The sequence below is a fragment of the Peromyscus maniculatus genome, chromosome 12, assembly GCF_049852395.1.
Source record: "Peromyscus maniculatus bairdii isolate BWxNUB_F1_BW_parent chromosome 12, HU_Pman_BW_mat_3.1, whole genome shotgun sequence".
NCBI lineage: Eukaryota > Metazoa > Chordata > Mammalia > Rodentia > Cricetidae > Peromyscus > Peromyscus maniculatus.
The window spans coordinates 80,819,390-80,841,057 of record NC_134863.1 but is presented as its reverse complement, the minus strand read 5'-3'; the positions used below and the strand labels follow the sequence as shown (position 1 = coordinate 80,841,057).

General features: G+C 50.7%; 1 protein-coding gene across 2 annotated transcripts; it reads right to left on the bottom strand.

Moving 5' to 3' along the window:
* Window positions 1-202: 202 nt before the first annotated feature.
* Window positions 203-21,438, bottom strand: Ifngr2 (interferon gamma receptor 2). 2 transcript variants are annotated; one of them, XM_006983580.3, is made up of 7 exons: window positions 21,264-21,438; window positions 13,534-13,666; window positions 7,760-7,959; window positions 4,817-4,959; window positions 3,293-3,455; window positions 2,309-2,460; window positions 203-848 (listed from the first exon to the last, which is right to left on the bottom strand). In XM_006983580.3, the coding sequence occupies exons 1-7, from the start codon at window positions 21,331-21,333 to the stop codon at window positions 714-716; spliced, it is 996 nt and encodes a 331-aa protein (XP_006983642.2). In that variant the 5' UTR covers window positions 21,334-21,438; the 3' UTR covers window positions 203-713. The 2 variants fall into 2 exon arrangements, with proteins under 2 accessions (XP_006983642.2, XP_076405316.1); XM_076549201.1 differs by having other exon boundaries at window positions 7,760-7,956; window positions 21,264-21,424.
* Window positions 21,439-21,668: the final 230 nt, after the last annotated feature.

Genomic DNA, 21,668 nt, shown 5'->3' with positions numbered 1-21,668 from the left:
CTGGCTTCCTGGAATTTATTATGTAGATCAGAGTGGCCTCAAACTCACAGAGATCCGCCTGCCTCTGCCTCCCCAGTGCTGGGATAAAAGGCGTGTGCCACCACCGCCTGGCTAAAACTTCTCAAGAGTCAATACTTTGTAGAAAATGGCCAAAGCAAGGAAGGTAAAGTGGGCAAAGGGCGAAGAAGAAAACCTCACAGACTTTTAAAGTTCAATATACAATCCTTTACTTCTAGCTTTAAAAAACCTGACTTAAATTATCACGGCACTATTTACAGGATTAATCACCGCTATGTGTGAGGTGCAGGGGTGGGCCATGTCCATGCTTGGCAAACACGAAGCCATCACACTGGACATGAAGGGGACATGACGGGACCCTCTTTGTGACAGGCTGGGATGGCCGGGACAACCATTCCCAAAGTGAAGGGGGGCCCCAGTCTCTCGCCGCCAGGGCAGCTAACAGTAAGTGATCATATGCCTTTTTAGTGTTAAGAGAAACCTTTTTTTTTTTTTCCTGAGATATTTTTCTGTGGAATCCTTTTAGATACTTGTATGATCCAGAAAACTCATAAAAAATAAACAATACACAGTCTTCCCCGAGGCCTTTCGGCCTCCCTGAGGCAGAAGTCCTTGGGGCATTGGTGGTCCCCGCAGAGGCCAGGCAGAATGGTCTCATCATTGTCCTCCCGGCAAACAGGGACCGGTGCCCTGGCTCATAGTGTTTGCAGCACATCATCTCGCTCCTTTTCTGGAGAGGAAATGATTGACACAGAGTCCCAGGCATCATCCTTTGGGGAACTGTCCTTGTCCAAGGCTTCTAAGATGGGTTGATCTGGGTCCTTTAAATACTAGGAAAGGTTAGAAGGCAAAACCGTTATACACAGTTCCGTACGCCAGGTCTCCAGGTCTCTCCTTGCAGTTGGAGACGTCATATTACATTCAGGTATAACTCTGTCGACTAATGAAGTAATAGCACCAATGACAATACTCTGTTGTTACTGCAGTGATGCTGGCACATGGTAAGCACACACTCTGCTGCTGGCACACACTGGCACACGCTGGCCCCGATTTCCAGCATGCGCCTGGCTCTGCCCCTCATCTCAGTCACACCTGTAACCCGGCTCCAGGGGCAGGCCTGGGGTGGAGCCCCATGCAAGAGTACTTGTCTAGCAAGCACAAGGGGCTGGGTTCCATCCCCAGAACTGTCAACAACCCAAACAAATCAAACAGCCTGAGACTTAAGGGCCAACCACGTTCGTCTGATATAAGCTGTGCAGGTCAGGACTCAGAAAAAGCAGGCCTCCCGGCTGTCCTCGGTGTACACTTTGTGGATTGTGAACTTTAAAATATTTAAGAAATGTAACATTGGATGGTAAGGGTGCTTGCTGCCTAGCCTAACGGGCTGCCCTTGATCCCTGGGACCCACACGATGAAAGGAAGAACTGGCCTCTGAAGGTTGTCCTCTGATTTCCACACACAGCATGCACCCCCCCCCCCACACACACACCCACTAAAATAAAGGAAGTAACCTTCAGCTTTCATTCAGCTGTGATGGGGTCAAGCAGGGAACATCCCTAAGGACCGCGAAAGCCCCTCTTCCCGCTTGCCCACAGCCCTGGGGTACGCTGGGGTGGGGTGCGGGTCCTCACAGGAAGAGAGGTCCCACAGCCCTGAGCTTCCCCTTTTGTCCTTGGCTGTACCCAGGCTCTGCCTGCAGCGCTTAGATGTGCTGAAAGACAGACATCAAATGCTAACGGCCAACAGAAAAGAGGACCAGGAGTCACGCGCATGCGCAGGAGTCACGCGCATGCGTGAAACCCCAGCCGCAGAAGTGAAACCGTTCTCTGTTCTCACGTAACACCAGCGACCTTTGGCAACTTTTCACACTTTCCCAAGCAAGTGCGTCAAAACCTCAGATTCGTGCCCCAGAGAAACGGCTGTGGTAAACCCAGACTCAGCTCCCTGAGGGCTGTCCCCGAGAGGCAGGATGAGCCCAGGAAAACGCCAGGGGTCATCAGGACCTGTCTTTCTCTGACGGTGTCCAACCCAGGGAGCCTTTAAACCCATCAGCACGGGTGCCACGCGTTTGCACAGACTCCCGTGTGATCCAACACTCATTTTTCTACCCTTGATCCTGTGTGAATGCATGGGTGTGGTCCGCTCTCGCCTGCCCTGTGGGAGGTGGGTGCTGGGGTCACAGGTGTGTGCCGCCCTGCCCAGCGTCTAGCGACACCATCTTAAACCGCAGCGTCTGCTCCTGGGCACCAGAGCCCTGCCGGGGCGCCTGCTTACGCATCTGCTCACTGACCTCCTTTATTTGTTCCGGGATGTTTGGGGGAGCTTGAAACCAGTATTTCGCCCGGCTTTGGTATTTGAGGAACAGGAAGCTGCAGGCCCCTGTCAGCGCCACTAGCAATGAAAAGATCCCCAAGGGGATCAGGATGACATGCAGACTGGAGGCTAAAAAAAAAAAAAAGACATAAAAGTAAGCAAGACACAAATGGCAGTCCATGTTTCATCCCCCACTGCTTGACCACCTTCGTGTCCCAGTAAAACCGACGGGCCTCCTCTCTCTCCCGCCCTCGCCTCGTGCACTTAAATTAATAATTTCGATCTGAAAATGTGAAATCTGAAAAATTCTCTTCCAAAATGAAAAACTGCCCTGTCATGATCCCACAAGTGGAAAGTTCCACATCCGCATTCGTGTGATGGGTCACAGTTCGGGGACCAGTGCACTTGGGGCAGTGAGCCGGCTCAGCAAGGAAAGGCGCTTGTCCCTAAGCCTGACAGACCTCAATGTGACCCTGGAGACCCATGTGGTGACGGGAGAGCTGTCCTCTGACCGCCACTCAGCTGCGTGCACGCACGCACGCACGCACGCACAGTAAATAAAAATGCCATAAAAAAATTCCCAAACATCAGTATACTAAAAATATTATATAAAACCTCCTTCAGGCTATTTGTATTGCGTATCTATAAAACATAAGGGAACATTTTGTGTTCAGACTTGGGACGCATCCCTAAGACACCTCGTTATGCGTATGCAAATATACTAAAATCCGAAACAAGAAAACGTCAAATCTGACATACTTCTGGTCCCGGGTGTTGTGGAGGCTACGCAGCCTAGTCATGGCAGCCCTCACTGCTACAGACCTCAACATGATCAGACTTCCAGGGAAGCGCTTCGGGGTCTCTCTGCGCCTACCACCCGCCCCCCCACAGCACACCCGTCTTCACTATTTGGGGAGAAACTCCTTTGTACCCCTAGCAGGTAAACGAAGGTGTGTCTTACCCTCCGCTGCTGTTTCATGGCACGTTACGTTGCTTAACGAAGGCCCAGGTCGACAGATATTTTTCCCTCTCACGATCAGCTGTGCCTCGGTTTGTAAACAGTATACTCTCAACGGCTTCAGATTATCCAACACAATGGAGTTCTCCTTGAAAGGACCTCTCACCTGGGTAGACAGCACCGGCCACACAGGTCAGCCAGCCAGCCAGCCAGGGCCAAGTGGCTTTTAGCCTTTCTAGTGCCTCCTCGAATCCACGACGAGCACAAACGAACGGTAACAAGATTACGGGGCTGTGAGCGCTCAGAGCCTCATGCAGCAACTGGAACTTAACCGATTCTAATTTCTAGTTTAAGAATTTCTCCTATAAAATGAATACGTTGGGCTGGGGAGATGGGTCAGTGGGCAGTGTTCACTGCGTCATCAGTCACAAGGAGCTGAGTTCAGATCATCAGCAGCCATGTAAAAATCAGGCATGTTGACATTTGACTGTATCCCCAGAATTGGGGGAGCAGAGACAGGTGGATCCTTGGAGCCCAGTGGCTGAATGGTGAACTCCAGGTGCAGAGAGAGACCCTGTCTCAAAAATAAATAAGGTGGAGAGCAACAGAGGAGGTCACCTGACATTGACTTCTGTCCTCGACACACACAAGTGTGGATGTGTGTACCTGTGCACATTCACACGTGTACATACATATACCTCACACACAGACAATAAACATCTGTGTCTTGGGTCAGAAAACAGAGAAAAACATCCTACAATGTCTTTCCTTTAATTCCCAAATGGCTTCTGGTGAAACTTGCTGATCCCTTTATAGTTTTGGTCAAAGTGACCGTAGGTATTTATGTCCTCGGGAGATGGCTGGACCCAATGGACCCAATGACAAGGTCCCTTGGCTCTGATGTCCCTGTCAGCCTTCCTGCTGACCACATCTGTCTCGTGGCTTAAACTGAACAAAGCGCCTGTGATGTCCCGTGTGTGCCCTCTCATACTTGGAAGTATTAATCCCTGGGGGTTTCAGGCAATCTCCACCTAGTCATGTGTGGCCTTTTCGCAAACCATTCAAACCATTTACATGGCACCGCAGATCATGTAGTCCACATCAAAAGTGGCCCCATCAAAGGGAAAGCCAGGGAGGCTTGTCCTGGGGTCGCTCCCAAGTTTTTATGGCCCGACCATAACTGCAGTGATATCACAGACCTATGGCCGTCCGCAAGGCCTGACTATCTAAACGGTTTGAAGGGCAACAGGTCCCTATACCTCCTCAAAGGCCAGATACAGCAAGCCCACCATAGGCAAGGAACCAGCAAAGCTTAGAAATGGAAGCAGACAACGGGAATGGACGGCACCAAAGGCTGCCAGACCCTCCCAGGACGGCAAGGCTAGCAAGGAGAGTCAGCCGGGCTCAGGTCTCAAGCTCCAGGAGACTCGGGGGACCCTGGTCTCCTGAGTCACGTGCAAAGCCTTTCTTCTGAGTCAGAAACTCGAAAGAAAAGAAAGCCCAAACGAAGAAGAGAAGTGTTCTTGCCTGCTGGGCTCCTGCTTTTTCCCAGTAACGGACGCGATACTCGAACACTGCCTCCTTCACCACATCAAAGGGAGGGGAGAAGTGGAGGGTGAGGGAGCCTTTTCCTGGGGTCACTGAGATGTTTTTTGGAGGCCCAACAGTAACTGAAATAGAATTACAAACAAACAAAAAACTCATGAATGACATAGAGACACTCAATATAACCCCATATACGCCATGTATATGCACACCGTCTATCTATAGTCTACCCGATATACTTCTTTTTTTTTTTTTTTTTTAAAGATTTATTTATTTATTATGTATACAGAAGAGGGTGCCAGATCTCATTACAGATGGTTGTGAGCCACCATGTGGTTGCTGGGAATTGAACTCAGGACCTTTGGAAGAGCAGCCAGTGCTCTTAACCTCTGAGCCATCTCTCCAGCCCCCCGATATACTTCTACGTGTTTGTGTGCACACACATTTATACCTTTATAAGCAATGGGCTGCACTCAGATGCCTGCTGTGAACGTGCTGTTTGCTGAGAAGCCAATGTCCAAGTGTCAGGGAAGCCCTGCAGATCCCACTCGTGGCCCCAAACCACATGTGGCAGGTGCAGGATTCACCCCTGCCGAAAGGCCCTCTGAGCCGCTTTCCTTCAGAACTACATGGACGTTGTTTCCCGATTCCCACCAGGGAGGGGTGTGCCTAGTTACAAGAGTCTGCACGCAGCACGTCTCAGGGACAGGGCCTTGCACGATGCATTCAGGCCTGTGCGGCTGAGATGCTGCTGCTCGGCTGGAGGTCACTTGACAGCAAGCAAAGCTTCCAGAGTCACGGCTGGCATCAGAATCCCAGAGAAACGGGACACCAAGTTAAGCCAGAGGTCAAGTGTTTATTCAGGGTGGGAAAAGATGTGTAAGATGTGAGATTTGCAGAGTCATCAGTGGATCTGGAAAGCATAAAATTAAGCGAGGGACCCAAACTCAGAAAGAAAAAACAATGCATGCTCTCCCTCACATGAGGATCCTAGTCTATAGTGTCCACGTGCATGTGTGTGAGTAGAAAGGATTAAGTGTGGTTGTAATATGACACTTACTCTATCATTCAGGTTTTCTTTCACTGCTGTTTTTTGAGATAGGGTCTCTGTGTGGCTCTAGCTGCCCTGGAACTCACTGTGTAGTCGAGGCTGGCCTTGAACCCACAGAGATCTGCCTGTCTCGGCCTCCCAAGTCATGGGATTAAAGGTGTGTGCCACCCTTATCCCCAGATCATTTTTTAATAAGCTGACATTTTAATGGTTCTGGATTATTGTGAGGATTTTTTTATTTAGTTAGTTAAATTTATTTGCTTAGTTTAATTTTAAAATTTCTATTACATTTTGTGTTGTAATGATGGTAACAATAAAATCTGCCATGCTAACTGGGATCTCACCTCTTAAAAAAATAAAAAATATAAACCTAGCCCAGCCAGGCCGTGGTGGCACACGCCTTTGATCCCAGCACTCAAAAGGCAGAGGCAGGTGGATCTCTGTGAGTTTGAGACAGTTCCAGAACAGCTAGGACTGTTACACAGAGAATTCTGTCACGAAAACCAAAAAACAAACAAACAAACTAGCAAAACCCCAACCTAGCCCAAATAAATAACTATAACTTACAGCATCAACTATCTAGACAGTGGTTACATCTCTAATTGTCTTATACTTGGATTTTGTGTATGTGCGTGCATGCGCGTGTGGTGTGTGTGGTGTGTGTGGTGTGTGTGTGTTATGTGTGGTATGTGTGTGTGTGTGTGTGTGTGTGTATGTGCGTGTGGTATGTATGGTATGTGGTGTGTATGGTGTGTGTGGTGTGCGTGGTGTGTGTGTGTGTGTATGTGTGTGTGGTGTGTATGGTATGTGGTGTGTATGGTGTGTGTGTGTTATGTGTGGTGTGTGGAAGCAGGAGGCTGATATCAGGACTCATGCTTGATCACTCTTACCCCTCTTCACTGTTAGCCAGCTTCCTTTGGGGACCCCACCTGGGGATCCCATCTCCACCTTCGGGAGCTGGAATTACAGGCAGGGGCACCCATACTCTTGGTAACTGTGTAGGTTTCTCGGGATCCGAACTTCGGTCTTTGGCAAGAGCTTTAACCACTGAGCCATTCCCCTAGTTGCTTAGATTTATTTGTCAAGACACAAGTGTGTGTGAACCAACCACAGACCGAGGAAGCGTCTGGCGTGGCCGAACTGTGACAGACCCAGCACCCGAGGTGTTTGCTTCCTGAGTACCCGAGACACACTGGTTCATCCTGCAGTTCAACATTCACGGAAAACCTCACGTGACAGGCACAGTTGGAGTCTGAGTGAAAATCTTCCTATCATACCATCAGTTGTGCTGGATCAGGAAGGGCGACTGGCATCCGACACACCAGCGTCTCACCCAGCACACAGGGGGGTGCCCTCTCAGTAAGATGGGTGGGGACCGTGGTTCAGTAGGCCAGCACCAGTTCAGCACCCCTCTGGCCCCGCTCTCCAGAACCCCAGCAAAGCAAACAAAAAAGGGGTGTAACCGTCTTCCAGGAAGACATCATTTACGGTAACAAGGGGGCAGGTCAAATTTGGAGCCTGGTGTGGCCAATCACATCCCTTTAGCACCAGCCTCTAGGGTCAGTCTCTCACAGCCCTCCCTGTTTGTCTTTGGCTTGTTTAGGATCCGGGCCAAGACCTAGGGCGGGTTCACCGTTGCTCACCAACGAGGTGTGTCAAGAAAACCTGGGCATTGTAGAGCATTTCTTCTTAAAGATGTATTTATTTTATTTATCTCTGTATGGTATGTGGCTGCCCAAGAAGGCAGAAAAGGGTGTTTGATGTCCTGGAGCTGGAGTTGAAGCTCTCCAGTGGGGGGTGCTAGAAACGGAACCTGGTTCTGTGCAAGAGCGGTCTCCCTGGCGCCTGTGAAGCTTTCTGCCCAGTTCTCTTACCATTACAGTAGCGTTGAAACTTAGTCGAGTTGACCCAGTCGGAAGTGCGCTCTCCTTGCCTGGCTCGAACCCGCAAGAGAACACTGTATAAGCCTGGGAAACCCTTCAATCGGCCGCCTCCTGTGAAGTCACACCTCGTCACTGTGATGTCCGTACAATTCACCCCTTTGAACGCGTTCCAAGAATCAGAACCTGTACTGCTAGGAAAGAAAACAAGATTTCAATTCACTATTCTCCAGAAATACTGTTTCCTACAGAAAAGCTGCAATCATTTCTCCTTTTGGCAAAGGTCAAGTACAAAAACTCTTTGCTAAGAATTAATTCATATGCCATACCTGTTTTGATGTATTCAACACGATGTGTTTGGACAGCCAACTACTATTATACCAATTTTAAAATATGTTGCTACCCCCCCCCCCAAAAAAAAAAACCCCACCTGGCATCCTGTAGCAGGAATCTTAAAAGTTCTTATTAATAAAATCAAACCTGGAGCCAAGTATTGGGGTGAAGCTGGAAGATCAGAGAACCAGAACAAGCTACAGCTTCCTCACCTGGCCAATTTCTCAGCTGATCCTGTTTCCTCAGACTGGAAGCCTCTGAGTCCTCATCCCAATGGCTCTCAGCTAAACTGCTACTCAAAAGCCTGAAGCTTAACCAGCCAAATGCTGCTAGTTTCTGGTCCTCACGCCTTATATACCTTTCCGTTTTCTACCACCACTCCCTGGGATTAAAGGCTCAATTTCTGGGATTAAAGGTGTGATGAGTCACCATGCTTGGCTGTATCTTTGAACACATGGATTTCTGCCTCTGGAATGCTAGGATTAAAGGTGTGTGCTACCACTGCCTATCCTCTGTGTTTAATATTGTGGCTGTTCTGTCTCTGACCCCAGATAAGTTTATTAGCGTGCACAATATTTCGGGGAACACAATACCACCACATTATCCATTGATAGGAATTCTCCATTTTTCCTCAACCTGGTGCCCCGGTCACAGGCAACAATGGTTGTACTCTCTGTCTCAACAGGTTGTCTCATTCTGAATGTAACCATACCACTCAGACACCTATGACAGGCCCATTCATGCTACAGAATGTATTAATTCTTTTTTAAAATTTTTTGTGTTTTATTTTTATGTGAATGCATATGTGCCTTTGAGTGTTCATGTACCCCACCTGTATCCATCCAGGAGCCCAAGGAAGGCAGGCGGGGGCACTGGGTTCCCTGGAACTGGAGTTACATACAGCTACTCGGGTGCTGGGCAAACAAACGTCTGCACTCCTAACCATAGCTATCTCTCTAGTCCCATGCAGTTCTGTGCGTGTTACATTTACTTGTGTGTGTATGCGCCACAGCACACAGGTGGAAGTCGGAGGACAACTTGGAAGTTCTCTATTCCACTGTGTGGGTTCCAGGGACTGAACCCCGGTCCTCAGGCTTGGCAGCACGCTCTGTCTCCCTGAACTATCTCCCTGGTCCCATCGATCAGTTTTTTCTTCCTTCCTCCGTCCCCAGACTCCCACTGGAGCCTGCTATGATGGCGCTCACCAGGAATCCTAGTTTTCTAGAGGCCATGACACATGGCTTATGTCAGCCTGGATTACATGATGAGTTTCAGACCAGTCTGCAACACACAGGGAGGCTCTTTCTCCAAAACTAGGAAGGGGGAGGAAGAAGCAAGGAAAAAAAGGAAGGAAAAAAATCCCTTTGTATGGGGGGAGCACACTTCGTCTATACGTTCATCAGCTGGCAGACATGTTGTCTATACGTCTGTCATTTTGAAATGGGTGACCAGGGTGCCCAAGGGAGCTTCTCATCACACACACACACACACACACACACACACACACACACACACACACACACACACACACACACACACACGTATCTAATCCCAGGGTCTCCGAGCTGAGGAAGAGAAGGATCATGAACAGCAGGCACCCCCGCCCAGAATGAGTACTTTCTTAAAGACTTCTAACCCCCATTCTGCCAACCCCATTCTGCTAGCTGTTGAACTTGGAGGAAAAGGCCCTACATCTCAAAGGACTCACTCCCTGATTCCTCAGGGAATTGAGCACTCCTGCTCTGTCATTGCCGCCCCCCCCCAGCTCCCAGACTGTCTTCCAACCTTGCCCCTATCTCAGAACAACATTTTAAAAATGTCTCTCAGAAAAGAGACTTATGGGGGAATAGGAGCTCTGAGGGAAGGATTCCCTATCCACGCGGAAGGTAAAAATAAGGTGATTTTGTTTCACTTAAACGAACAATGAAATGAACACATCTCAAGTGCACCGTTCACCACCGGACCCCACTACATCAGTCCGTCTAAGCTTTATTAATCAGACGAGGCGTCCTGGCTCCCCTGCACTGACTCATTTCGTACTTCTGCTTCAGAAATGACCTAACTTTTTGTGTGTGATGGTTAATTTTAGCTGCCAACTTGACATAGTCTAGACTTTCCTGGGCAGAGTCTCAGTGAGGGCACGTGACTGTGTGTGTGACGGTGCAGCACACTGTGGGTGGCCCTGCTCCCGGAGTGGGGGTCCTGGTGAGTTTGTGTCAGAGGGAGCCGTGAGATGAGCACTAGCAGTGTGCATTCTTTTCTCTGATGGATGTGATGTGATGAGAGTGTGACGTGAGCCGCTCCTGGCTGTGACAGACAGTGTCTGAACTACAGCAAACCCACGCTCCCCTGTGGCTTTCCTCAGGGCGTTTTATCACAGCAACAAAAATAAAACCGGGGTAGCATCAACCCCTGGGCCTTACGCAAGTCAACACATATGTCCCACCAGAGCCCACAGCCCAGAAGATACGCATTGGCTCTTTATTTGATTGACTTACTCTCTTGAGACACAGTGTTGCTGTGAAACCCGGGCTGACTTTGAATTTGCAATGCATCTGCTCCCAAGTGTGAGCACTGCAGTTACCTGTCACCACGCCTGGCTAGAAAACTCGTTTTTTAGTTATTATTTAAAATCTTACATGTATTTACTCATTTGTGTCTCTGTGTGTGTGGATGCACGTGTGACAGTGTGTGTGTGTGTGTGTGTGTGTGTGTGTGTGTGTGTGTGTGGTCAGAAGACACCTGCAGTATTCTAAGTGGGGATTGAACCTGGCAGCAAGTGTTTGCCGTCTGAGCCACTTTGCTAGCCCCTAGAAAATCTTTTTTTTAAAGCAACAGTCAGACAGATTCCCTGTAGCAAATTCTGGTTTCTCCCCAACCCCGTCCCCCCAGACAGGGTTTCTCTGTGCAGCTCTGGCTGTCCTGGAACTCGCTCTGTAGACCAGGCTGGCCTTGAACTCACAGAGATCCGCCTTCCTCTGCCTCCTGAGCGCTGGGATTAAATGCGTGGGCCACCACTGCCCTGCTCAAATTCTCATTTCTTAACACAGTTTCTCAGTCTCCTTATCTTGAAGAGAAGAGTCAGGCCAGCGACGGCTGGCCCACTGGGGGAAGGCGCTTGCTGCCAAGCCTGTTAGGTTGAGTCCCCTCCCCAGGATCCACGGGGGAGACGGAGAGAATGAACTCGGGCAAGCTGTCCTCTGACTCACACATGGGTTGTGGCATCCATGCCTCCTCAGTGCACACCCAAAGTAAATAATAAGAAATCTGTGTTTGTATGTGTACACACACACACACACACACACACACACACACACACACACACACTTTTCTTTCTTTTTTAAGAGAAGGCCCAACTGCAGTATCTGCTTCCTGGAGTTATAGGGAAGACTGAGTAGATATAAGAAAAGTACTCAAACAAGTACCCAATGCTCAGTAAGCACCAAGCAAATGTTTTCGGAACCTCTTTCTACCACACAGGGCATCTCTGAGTCAGCACCCCTCAAATCTTTAACATCCACTCTTTTCCTTATTTCACACAACGGGACACTCCTCCCTTGGTGAGCCCTCTCAGCTTTCAAGACTGAGGGCCGGAAGTGTTGTGATGGGAACCAGAAGTGCCTGTGGATGCTTCCTCCTGAGAAGACGCGGGGTCTGACTAATGCTTGGCTATCCTTGTTTTCTCTCTGGCCCTCATCCCCAGGCTAGGTCTTAGGTTTGCATGTTCACTCTGCACGGAGAACAGCAGGTTTTGTCGATTCTCGCTCTCCTGGGGGTCCTACAAAGAACACGTAGTGCTAGAGCAATCAGAAGAAACGATGTCTTGAGACAGCAGACTCTGTGAGTCTGGCAGCAAGCTGTGACCCCGGCTTCCAGGACCACGAGGGGACAGCATGTTTGTTGTTATTGTTCTTACAGCCAAACCTCCATTTCTATAATGTTGGCTACTAATGTTTGTTTGGTTTTTTAAGATGAGACACTAAGGCCATACAGCCTGGACGCTGCTATCTGTGACCTACTATTTAACTTTCAAATCTCCCACAGTGTTTCCTGTAGATTTGGCTTTGCTACTGTGACTGTCCTAAAAGCGACCCATGCTTCTTGTACTAACACCAACCTCAACCCCTGATGAAAGGCTGTAAAACGTTCAGCAAAAAGAAAGGAAGGGAAGGGAGGGGGCTGGGGAAATGGCCACCATTAAGCTGACAGCCCACAGGCCTAGGTTCAGACCCTGAGTACCCAAGTGAACCTGTGAACCCCCAGTGCAGTGGGGAAGAGAGATGGGCAGAGACAGGGGCAGATCCCTGGCCAGCCAATCTAGCCGAATCAGAGAGCTCCAGGTTCAATGAGAGACTCTGCCTCAAAAAAATAAGGGAGAGCAGGACTAAGGAAGGTACTTGGACATACAACCTGGCCTCCATATGCCTACACACACACACACACACACACACACACACACACACACACACACACACACATACACTCTCTCTCTCTCTCTCTCACATATGCCGTACACATGCACACATTTTCACACACACATACCATGCATGTGTACACACATACCACACACACAAACACATACACATATGCATACGAGTGCACACATTCACACGCACACATTTTCACACACACATACACATGCATGTGTGTACACACACACACACACACACACACACCACAAACAAACAAAAACCTAGAATCAAACAAGTTAATCTATAACATGAAGCTCTTGGAAGCCTTTTTAGCAAAGTTCGGTATGCTGAGCACAGTGGCATGGGCCTAGAATCCCAGTTGCCTGGGAGGCTGAGGCAGGAGGATCTCTAGTTCCAGGACTACAAGAGCAAAACAAGAATGCTTGTTTCAAAACAAGCAAGTTAACAGCGCCCAGTGACTTCACCTTGATCCCCAATTAGCTTCTAGGACAAAACAAAACCAAACCACTGCGCACACTCCTTCCATGAGTAGCTCGTACGTTGCAAACCAAGCTGTGGCCGGCAGTGGAGAAACACAGAAAGGTGAGAGGCAGAACAAAGGGAGAGAACAATACATGATTCAAAACAGAAAACCAAGTGAGAAACTGAGAACCCATTGTAGTCTGCCGAATAAATTCCTCAGTAGGCTGAATTTGGACGTTGAGGTTTTAAACCTGAAAGCTGCCCCCTTTCCTTTCCTAGGCGGAAGTCAACTCTTACTGTTGAATGGAACAAAGGGATTAACTTTCACCACTAAAGGAGGTTACCTGGCAGCCAGCGTCCTCTGACAGCCAGACGGACTTGAATGGGCCTCTGGTGGGTGGGAGGTCATGAGATCTCTGTCCAAGAGAGATGCCTGCCACCCACAGGTCTCTTCACAGCCCTGCAGCCTCCATGGTGCCAGCTGCCCCCCCTCCCCAGCAGGTCCCAGCAAGGACGCCCACAGAACATCCGTCCACTTACTATTTATACTGCACCTGGTAGACCACTGGTCTCGTGTCGTTGCTGGGGGGTGACGGCTCCCAACTGAGAATCTGCTCGTCATTGTACAGGTGAAGTTCCAGGTTCTGAGGGGCGGCAAGCTGGGGGACGGGGTCTTGAGAGGAATAGGGAAGGGGGGGCATGGGGCAGATCGGGAAGGGGGAGGGGGCAGATAGGTAATGAGGGGGGTGGGGCAGATAGAGAGTGGGGAGGGGGCAGATCGGGAAGGGGGAGGGGGCAGATAGGTAATGAGGGGGGATGGGGCAGATAGGGGATGGGGAGGGGGTGAATAGGGAATGAGGGGGGAGAGAAGGGGGAGATTTCAGAAGTGAATGCTCAATCACAAAACATTTCAGGGCATGTTATCAAAGGCATTTATTCAACACAGCTCTTGGCACAGTTCAGGAATGGGAGGGCCGGCTCTCCTGGCACACCCTCGGGTCTGATTGTGAGGATGCCACTGTGGACAGTCGGAGTGGGGTTTGAAGCCACACCTCCACCTGTGGGCTCCAGCTGGTAGAGCGGGTGGTGGGACCCAGCCTGGCTCCACCGGGATCTCAGATTCACCCTCTGTGACTGCTCTTGACTCTGGGCGGCCCCAGTCTCCATTTTTCTACAGGAATAACCCCAACCCTAAGCAGTAAGAGAACACCCCACAGAGCTGGAGGAAAGATTCTGTCAGGAAGGATCTAATTGGCCCAGGTAGGGTACCAAGATGACCCTGCATGTATGTGGGGATGCAGACGCCCCAAAGCAGACAGGCAGCTCCCAAAGGCATGTAACATCTGCTCCTCCAAGACCCTCAGCATTCATCACCGAGAGCCGGCATAGTGTGCTGAATACCAAGTTCCATACCACAGGTGAGGAAATGTGCCACCTCTCAGCTTTGAGAGCCACAACTGACAAAATTACAGCATCCCCTCGATGTAACAGGGTCCTCCTTTCAGGGTGACCTGAAATAAGCCAGTTCCAACCCATCCTGTCAGAGAGATACTCTGTAGGCGGGACTAGCGACTGAGAACACTGGAACCTTCTCTCTAAAGAGACATCATGATAACACTTTCTCTGATTGCAAGATTAATGAGAAATATTCAGAAGGTGGAAAGAAAAACATGCTGCTCCAGAATTCAAAGCAGGAAATTCAAACCACATGTTTTCTGAAAGCTCTTCTGAGCGAGCCCGAAGAAGGATGCAGAGGAGCCTCCAGACCCGACCTCCCCACCCCACCCCACCACCCCACCCTTCCCCCCCCGCCCTGCGCGCGCCACCACCAGGCTGCGGCCACCGCCCGTCTATTCACAGAATGCCCGGCGCCTCCACCTCGGCGAGCTCCGGCTGCTCTCACCCTGGCTCTCTTCTTCCAACACTGCTGCCCATCCACACGGGGCCGCAGGAGAACCTGCACCAAGGTCAGACGGGCGAGGCAGCGTGGCAGAGGGCAGGTCCGCTCAGCTTGCTGAGGCTGATTCTCAAACTGAGCAGATGGCCAGCGGTCTGCCTGTGCGGCGCCCGTGAGCTGAGGGCTTGGCCGAAGCCAGGCGCCCATCAAGGAATCTCAGAGACCATGCTTTTTTTTCCTGCCTGCATGGGGGTTCTGTCGCGGCTGTAGCATATTGCCTCAAATGCAAGAGCTTTCAACAACCCAGATGTCACCTACCATTTATCATTTTATCATATGTACCATTTATCATCATTCTGGAGGCCAGGGGTGTGCAACAGGCCCAGGATGGAGGTGGCAGCAGAGCCCTGCCTGTTCCTTCTGGAGATGCCAAGAGAAAACTCTGGTTCCTCCCTTTGCAGAGCGCTGGAAGCTATTTGCACTCTGGCTGGCGGCCCCTTTCTCTGGTGGTGCTGGGCCAAGTCACTCTGTGTCACCCGCCTCGCCTCTCCGTTCTCTTTCCTGGCTCCTTCTTACATCTTTCAAAGCCCCTGAGTCTGTGTAGCTCAGAATCCAGGATCATCTCCCCACCTCAGGATCTTCTTCAGCTCAGTCATCCCTGAAATGCCCCTTTCGTCATATCAGGTCACGTATTCCCAAAAAGTCCAGGGATTCGTGCCTGGCCCTCTTTCAAACCACATTATTCTGCCCGCCATACCTTCCCTTCACCAACTCTCACATCTTTGGAGGAACCAGAGGAATATTTCTCCTTCTCCTGGGACCCTATCTTCCCAATCTAAACACCCATCTAGGAAAAGGAAGATCAAGGGACCCAAGTTAGAAGGAACTTTACCAACGTGGGAGAGCAAAGACATCCTGTTCTCAGGTCCAAAAGGAACTCAGGATAAACTGCTAACTGCAGTGTCTCTTGGCATGCCAAAGTGTCTGCTGGCCTCCAGGCTCACTCGGTACCTGGGGCTCCTCTCAGCTCTTCTCACCCACCCCCTACCCTAAACTTCTCCAGCTCATGGGCTCCCCGCCCCGCTTCGCATCCTTATAGAACCCGGCCATTCACGCCGTGAGCCCTCCTTGACATCTCTTGTCTTCCTCTCTTGCTCTCTCCCTTTCTTTCTCTTCTCACTTGGCACTCCAAGGTATGGTGGAGGGGAAGGTTTTTGTTGCAGATATGGGGGAGAGTGCAGCCAGAGACACTCTGGAGGGTCCATCCTTGAACTCCATCCTCTCCACTCCAGCTCCCCTGCCCCTGGGAAACACTCAGCCCACTGAACTTGGGACCTAGTTCTGCTGTTCCCTCTCCAGCAGGCCTCCTCCTCCTGGTCTGCTCAGCCACTGCCTCAACAGAGCGACCTCCTCCTGTAACAGGTCCAGAGCCGGGTGTGTGTGTGTGTATGTGTGTGTGTGTGTGTGTGTGTGTATAAACTTGCAAACCTGCCCTCAGCAGCTCTTGCTGTGTTTTCCCTCCAAAGCTCAATTCACACCTGAGTCCTTCACACCGGGAAGGTCAGAAGCACAGACTTTAGGACTGGATAGCCTGGGCTCCTCTGCCGCCGCTGTTGTCTTAGGCTGGCCTCCAACTCAGAGATCTGCGAGAGCGCTGGGATTAAAGGCTGAGCCACCAACACCCCCCCCACCCCTCCCACCCCACCCCCGCTTCACAGCGCACTGTTAACACAGTCCTCCTGGGGAAGGAGTGAGTTCTTTTGATGCAAAGGTGTGTCCCACCAGTGCGCTCCAAGATCTGTTCATTTGGTTGCTGGCAGCTGTCTGTCAGTCTTCCCTCAACACTAGAGCATGCACTTTGAAAAGGTGAGGTGTTGCCGGGCTTGGGGGTGTTTTCCCCCGGGCCCTGGAGCAGCAGGCACAGACGCGTGAGTGAGCATTGCATTCTCCCCTTTGGAACCCCACGCAAGGCCCAGACACTCTTCCTTGCCTGCTTTGTGTTTGAGCTCATGGTTTGTCTCACCTCACAGGCCAGGGCGGGGTGAGAATTCTGGGCTAGAGACTTCTCTGGAGGCTCCCAAAGACGTGTCTTAGTTCCTTTTGAGTCACTGTAACTGAACTACCTGACAGAATGTGGCTCATGGTTCCAGGGGATTTCATGCCATCCTAATGGGGAAGGCATGCGGAAAGGCTGTCACTGGCAGCCGGATCGTGTGTGGCTGCATCCCCAACCTAGCTGACCTATTCTTAAGTATCTATGAAGTCTCGAGTGTCTGGAGCCCAGGCACATCACAGGGGTGGGGCTGGGAGGCAGGATGGAAGGACCCGTGGCCGAGGCACAGAGGGCAGGCTCACGCAGACTACACCCTGCTTATCTCTTTATACCACAGCGCTCCGTGACTCAGTGACTGCAGGCGCATGGGGAAGGCAGGCAGAGTGGAGCTTTGTTCACCCTCCTAGGGTCTGGGAGCCTTACCAGTGTCTTTGAAGCCCTGGCATCCACCCACGGGGGCCATGTTGGTTTCCTATTGTTGCTGCAGCATATGGCCACCAACTTGGTGGCTTGAGACCAGAAACATTATCTTACAGTCCTGCCGGTCAGAGCGAGGCAGGTGTTTCAGGGGCCAAGGTCATGGTCCTAGGAGCCGCAAGTGGCAGAATCGGTTCCCTTACCTTGGCTAGATTCTGCTGAAAGAGTCTCCCATGTGACACAGGACATAACCCAGACATGCCAAAATAGTGTCCCTGTTTTAAGATCATGTGTCTAGGGACCTGCCCCTTTTTATGTAACCGAACAGTCACAGGACACAGGCTTCTTGGGGAAGAAGCATGCTGATCTGGCCGTGACAGGACAGAGCCATTGAATATTGTGCCAGCCTGAGGCCACCAGCTGCAAATATGTCTCAGGAACCAGCTCACGACCTCCATACCTATGGGGAACCAGGAACCATCCTGTTCTTATAATCTTAAAAAAGACATCATTAATTAATTAATTAATTTGTTGAGGGGAGGGAGAGGAGAGAGGACTTGTGGAAGTCGGCTCTCCTGCTACCATGTAGGTCCTAGATATCACAGTCAAGTCACCAGGCTTGGCAGCAAGCAGCCATGTCCAAAACATGACATCATAAAACGGAAAATAATCACATCTTTAAAATAATGAGACTGCTGTCTGGTTTTGCCTTTCACTTATTTTTTTTAAAGATTTTATTTATTGTCTTTATTTATGTGTATGTGAGTGTGCCTGTGTATGGCTATGTGTATCCTGTGTTTGCAGGCGCCCATGGAGGGCACCAGATCCCCTGGAACTGGTGGCTGTGAACTGCCTGACGCGGGTGCTGGGAGCTGAACCCCATCCTCTGCAGGAGCTCTTATCGGCTGAGCCGTGTCTTCAGCCCGACTTTCACTTATGATCTTGGGTTTGCCTCTCACAATTCTATGGGAAGGAGTGTCATTCTTTATAAGGAAACCAAGGCTGGGGTGGGGACTAGCAGGATTCCAGAGGAGGCCCTCCATCCATCCATAAGCTTCCTTCTGTTCCCTGGATGCCTTTGTCAGCACCACTGAGAGCAAGAGCTTTTGTTGGGGCCGAGACGTCCCCCACAGGCTCACGCTTTGCGTCCGGGGTCTCCACAGCATGGCATGCTATCACAGGGCTGGGTAGCCTGTAAGTGTAGGACCTGACTGGGGAGTAGGTCAGCAGAGACCGATCTTTGAACCTTAGACCTACACCCTGGTTCTAATCTTGCCCTCTCTGCCTCTTGGTCAAATTCACATGAATCATAACTAATGCCAAGGATCTCACCTCCCGCATCTGAAATGGGACAGGTAAAGAAACAGTCCTCAGCCTTAACCAGGAAGTTAATCTTTTTAGTAAATCCCCAATAGCAAGGTTTGTTTGTTTGTTTTGTTTTTGCTTGCTTATTTTTTTTTCCTTTCCTCTTAGATCATTTGTCTCTTCCTGGGAGTAAAATACAAAGATTACCTACCTCAAAAGAACGGTTGAAAACAGAGAAAATGCACACAAAGCTTAGCAGCTTGTCTCAAGAAATGGGAGCTGGGATGATCAGTTATCCAGCTACAGACAGTTTCACCTGCAGAGACAGTGCCCAGACAGGAGACTCCCTAACGCCCATTGGTTTCCAACGGCTTCTAGGTCGTCTGGGACTTCCTGTCCTCAGTGGTGTCTACGCTAACTACAAGTTTGGACACTTATTCCTTCAAGCTTGAAAATGATGGCAATGAAATCCTTACACTCCACACGCACAAAACACACACACACACACACACACACACACACACACACACACACACACGAGAGGCCAATCCAGAGTACAAGTGGAGGCCCCGATTCTTCAGAGTAGGTGATTAAGTAACTAAAGATGTTGTCCTTTTTTTTTTTTTTTTTTTCCTGATCCACAGCAAAGAGCTGCCAATTAACAAAACCACAGAGAGTAATCACAGACAGTTTTGGGTCCAGTATTTTTATGCTACCCTTGAACCTACTGGAAGGTTGATATTATAAACTTTCTTTTCAAAGTCTTGTTTCGGGGGGCTGGAGAGATGGCTCAGCATTTAAGAGTACTTGCTGGGGGCTGGAGAGATGGTTCAGTGGTTAAGAGCACTGGCTACTCTTCCAAAGGTCCTGAGTTCAATTCCCAGCAACCACACGGTGGCTCACAACCATCTATTAGCCTACATGAACACTGTATACATAATAAATAAATCAATCCCAGCACCTATGGAACAGCATGGGACTCTTCCCAGTACCTGCTGGCCACATGACCACTGTTAGCTCTGCACTGTGCCTAAAAAGTTCTGGGGAAGGTTTTTCTCTGTGTAGCCCTGACTGACCTGGAACTCACTCTGTAGACCAAGCTGGTCTCAAACTCTCAAACTCAGAGATCCACCCGCCTCTGCCTCCTGGGTGCTGGGATTAAAGGTGCATGCCACCACTGCCCCTTTCTTCTTGTTTAATAGCTCAGGTGTTTGTTTTTGTTTTTTTTTGTTTTTTTACAAAAAAGTATGAAACTTTCAAATTGTTGCTTGTTAAAAGGGTGGTACGAGAGTCTAGGAGATTGGCACAAAGGGATTTGCACCACTTTCAAGAGACTTTGTTGTCAAGGAGCTACAGAGCAAAACGTTTGTGGAATAGAATAAAAGTTAATCATTGGAAAAATGGCCACACCCCACGAAGTCAGTTGTAAAGTTTCTAAATATGTCTGTCAACCTCTGGACTCACAGCAGGTGAATTACAAACAGTTCACAGACACCTTCTGCAGCCCTGAAACCAGGTACCACCACCTGTCTATCCCCAGCTTGACAACCACAGGCCCTCTCCCAAAGGAGACCGAGGGAGGGGCAGGCAGAGAGTGCTCAAGGCAAAATTGGGGAACATCAGCCAGGGTTTAAACCATTTCTCCATGAGAAGAAGTTAACCGCGTAACCAGGGCGCATCCCTCTGTGAGAACCTCTGCCCTTAAGGAGACAGGGAACTTAAGGGCCTTAGCTAGGGATGCTGAAAGAAGGACCAAGCCCTCAGAGACGCCTTCAAAGGAAGGGAACTTCCTAATTAATGAAATTATTTAACTAATGGCCAAACTAAAGCAACAACAACAACAAAACCCAACAACAACAACAAAAACAAAAAACAAAAGCAGGACTGGCTGGGAGTAGCCCAAACTGGCCGGAAGCTTAAGGACCTTCCTTTCTCATCCTCAGTTCTGCGTGCACCATACACTCACTGTAGACTCCAGCTACCTAAGCTTTGATACTCTCTCTGCATGGGAAAGAATCCAGCAAAACATAAACAAATACACAGAATGCTCTAGGTCAGTGAGTTCTTCTTTCATTGGTTTTGATTACCGGGTCATAAATAAAGTCAAGGAAGTGACCGAAGTTAAGCCCAGGTAAAGGACTGTCTAGGTGGAACAGGGCAGAGTTGGAAATCAAAGTGTGGCTCAGCGGATCCCCTGTCCTCAGACGCCGGAGGGGACACGGGCATGTCTGCTCCTCATTTGTAAGACCCCGAGAAACTGAGTACCAGGATTTTATAGGCCGCCCAAAGCAAACGCTGGTCCTTGCCCTTCAGCTGATCTCCCTGGCACCAAGCAGCCACCAAAGACGGAGACCTCCTCCGGCTTTCCAGCTCCAGGCCTGGAATTCCCCCCGGTCCCCGCCACCCTCACCGCAGCTCCCTCCAGCAGAATCCTCGGGGTCAGCCCACCCACCGCCCGATCGCGGGCCCGGGCCGATCGGGAACCGCTGCAGACCTCCCCCTGACCCCCCGACCCTGCGCCGGCCGGGTGCAGGCTCCCGGCGGCACCCACGCGTGGACGCGACACCCTGGGAGACGGGGATCCGGGGCTGCGCTTACCTGGCGGGGGCGCAGCGGCGCCGAGGCCACCGAGCAGCAGCGACAGCAGCCACAGCGGCGGAGGCCGCATGGCCCGGGCGGCCCGGGACCGCGGGGGTGGCGACGCCGCTCAGACCCGAACCGCGGCGGCCATGGCGAGCGCAGCGCAGCGCAGCGCCCGCCTCTTCCCAGCCGGGCCGCAGAGCCGCCCCGCCCCGCCCGCGTCCCGCCCCCGCCCTACGCGAGGGACTTTCCCCGGCGTTCCCGGGAACTACGGTCCGGGCAGCCCAGCACCCTGCCGCGGTGGCCCCGGCCGCACCCAGCCGAGCCGACCTCCAAGCCTGGCCAGGGACCGCTGGGACCATCCTTCTGGAGAGACCCGGGGACACCCCAGCCCCAACCCCACCCCAACTTCTGCCTCCCGTC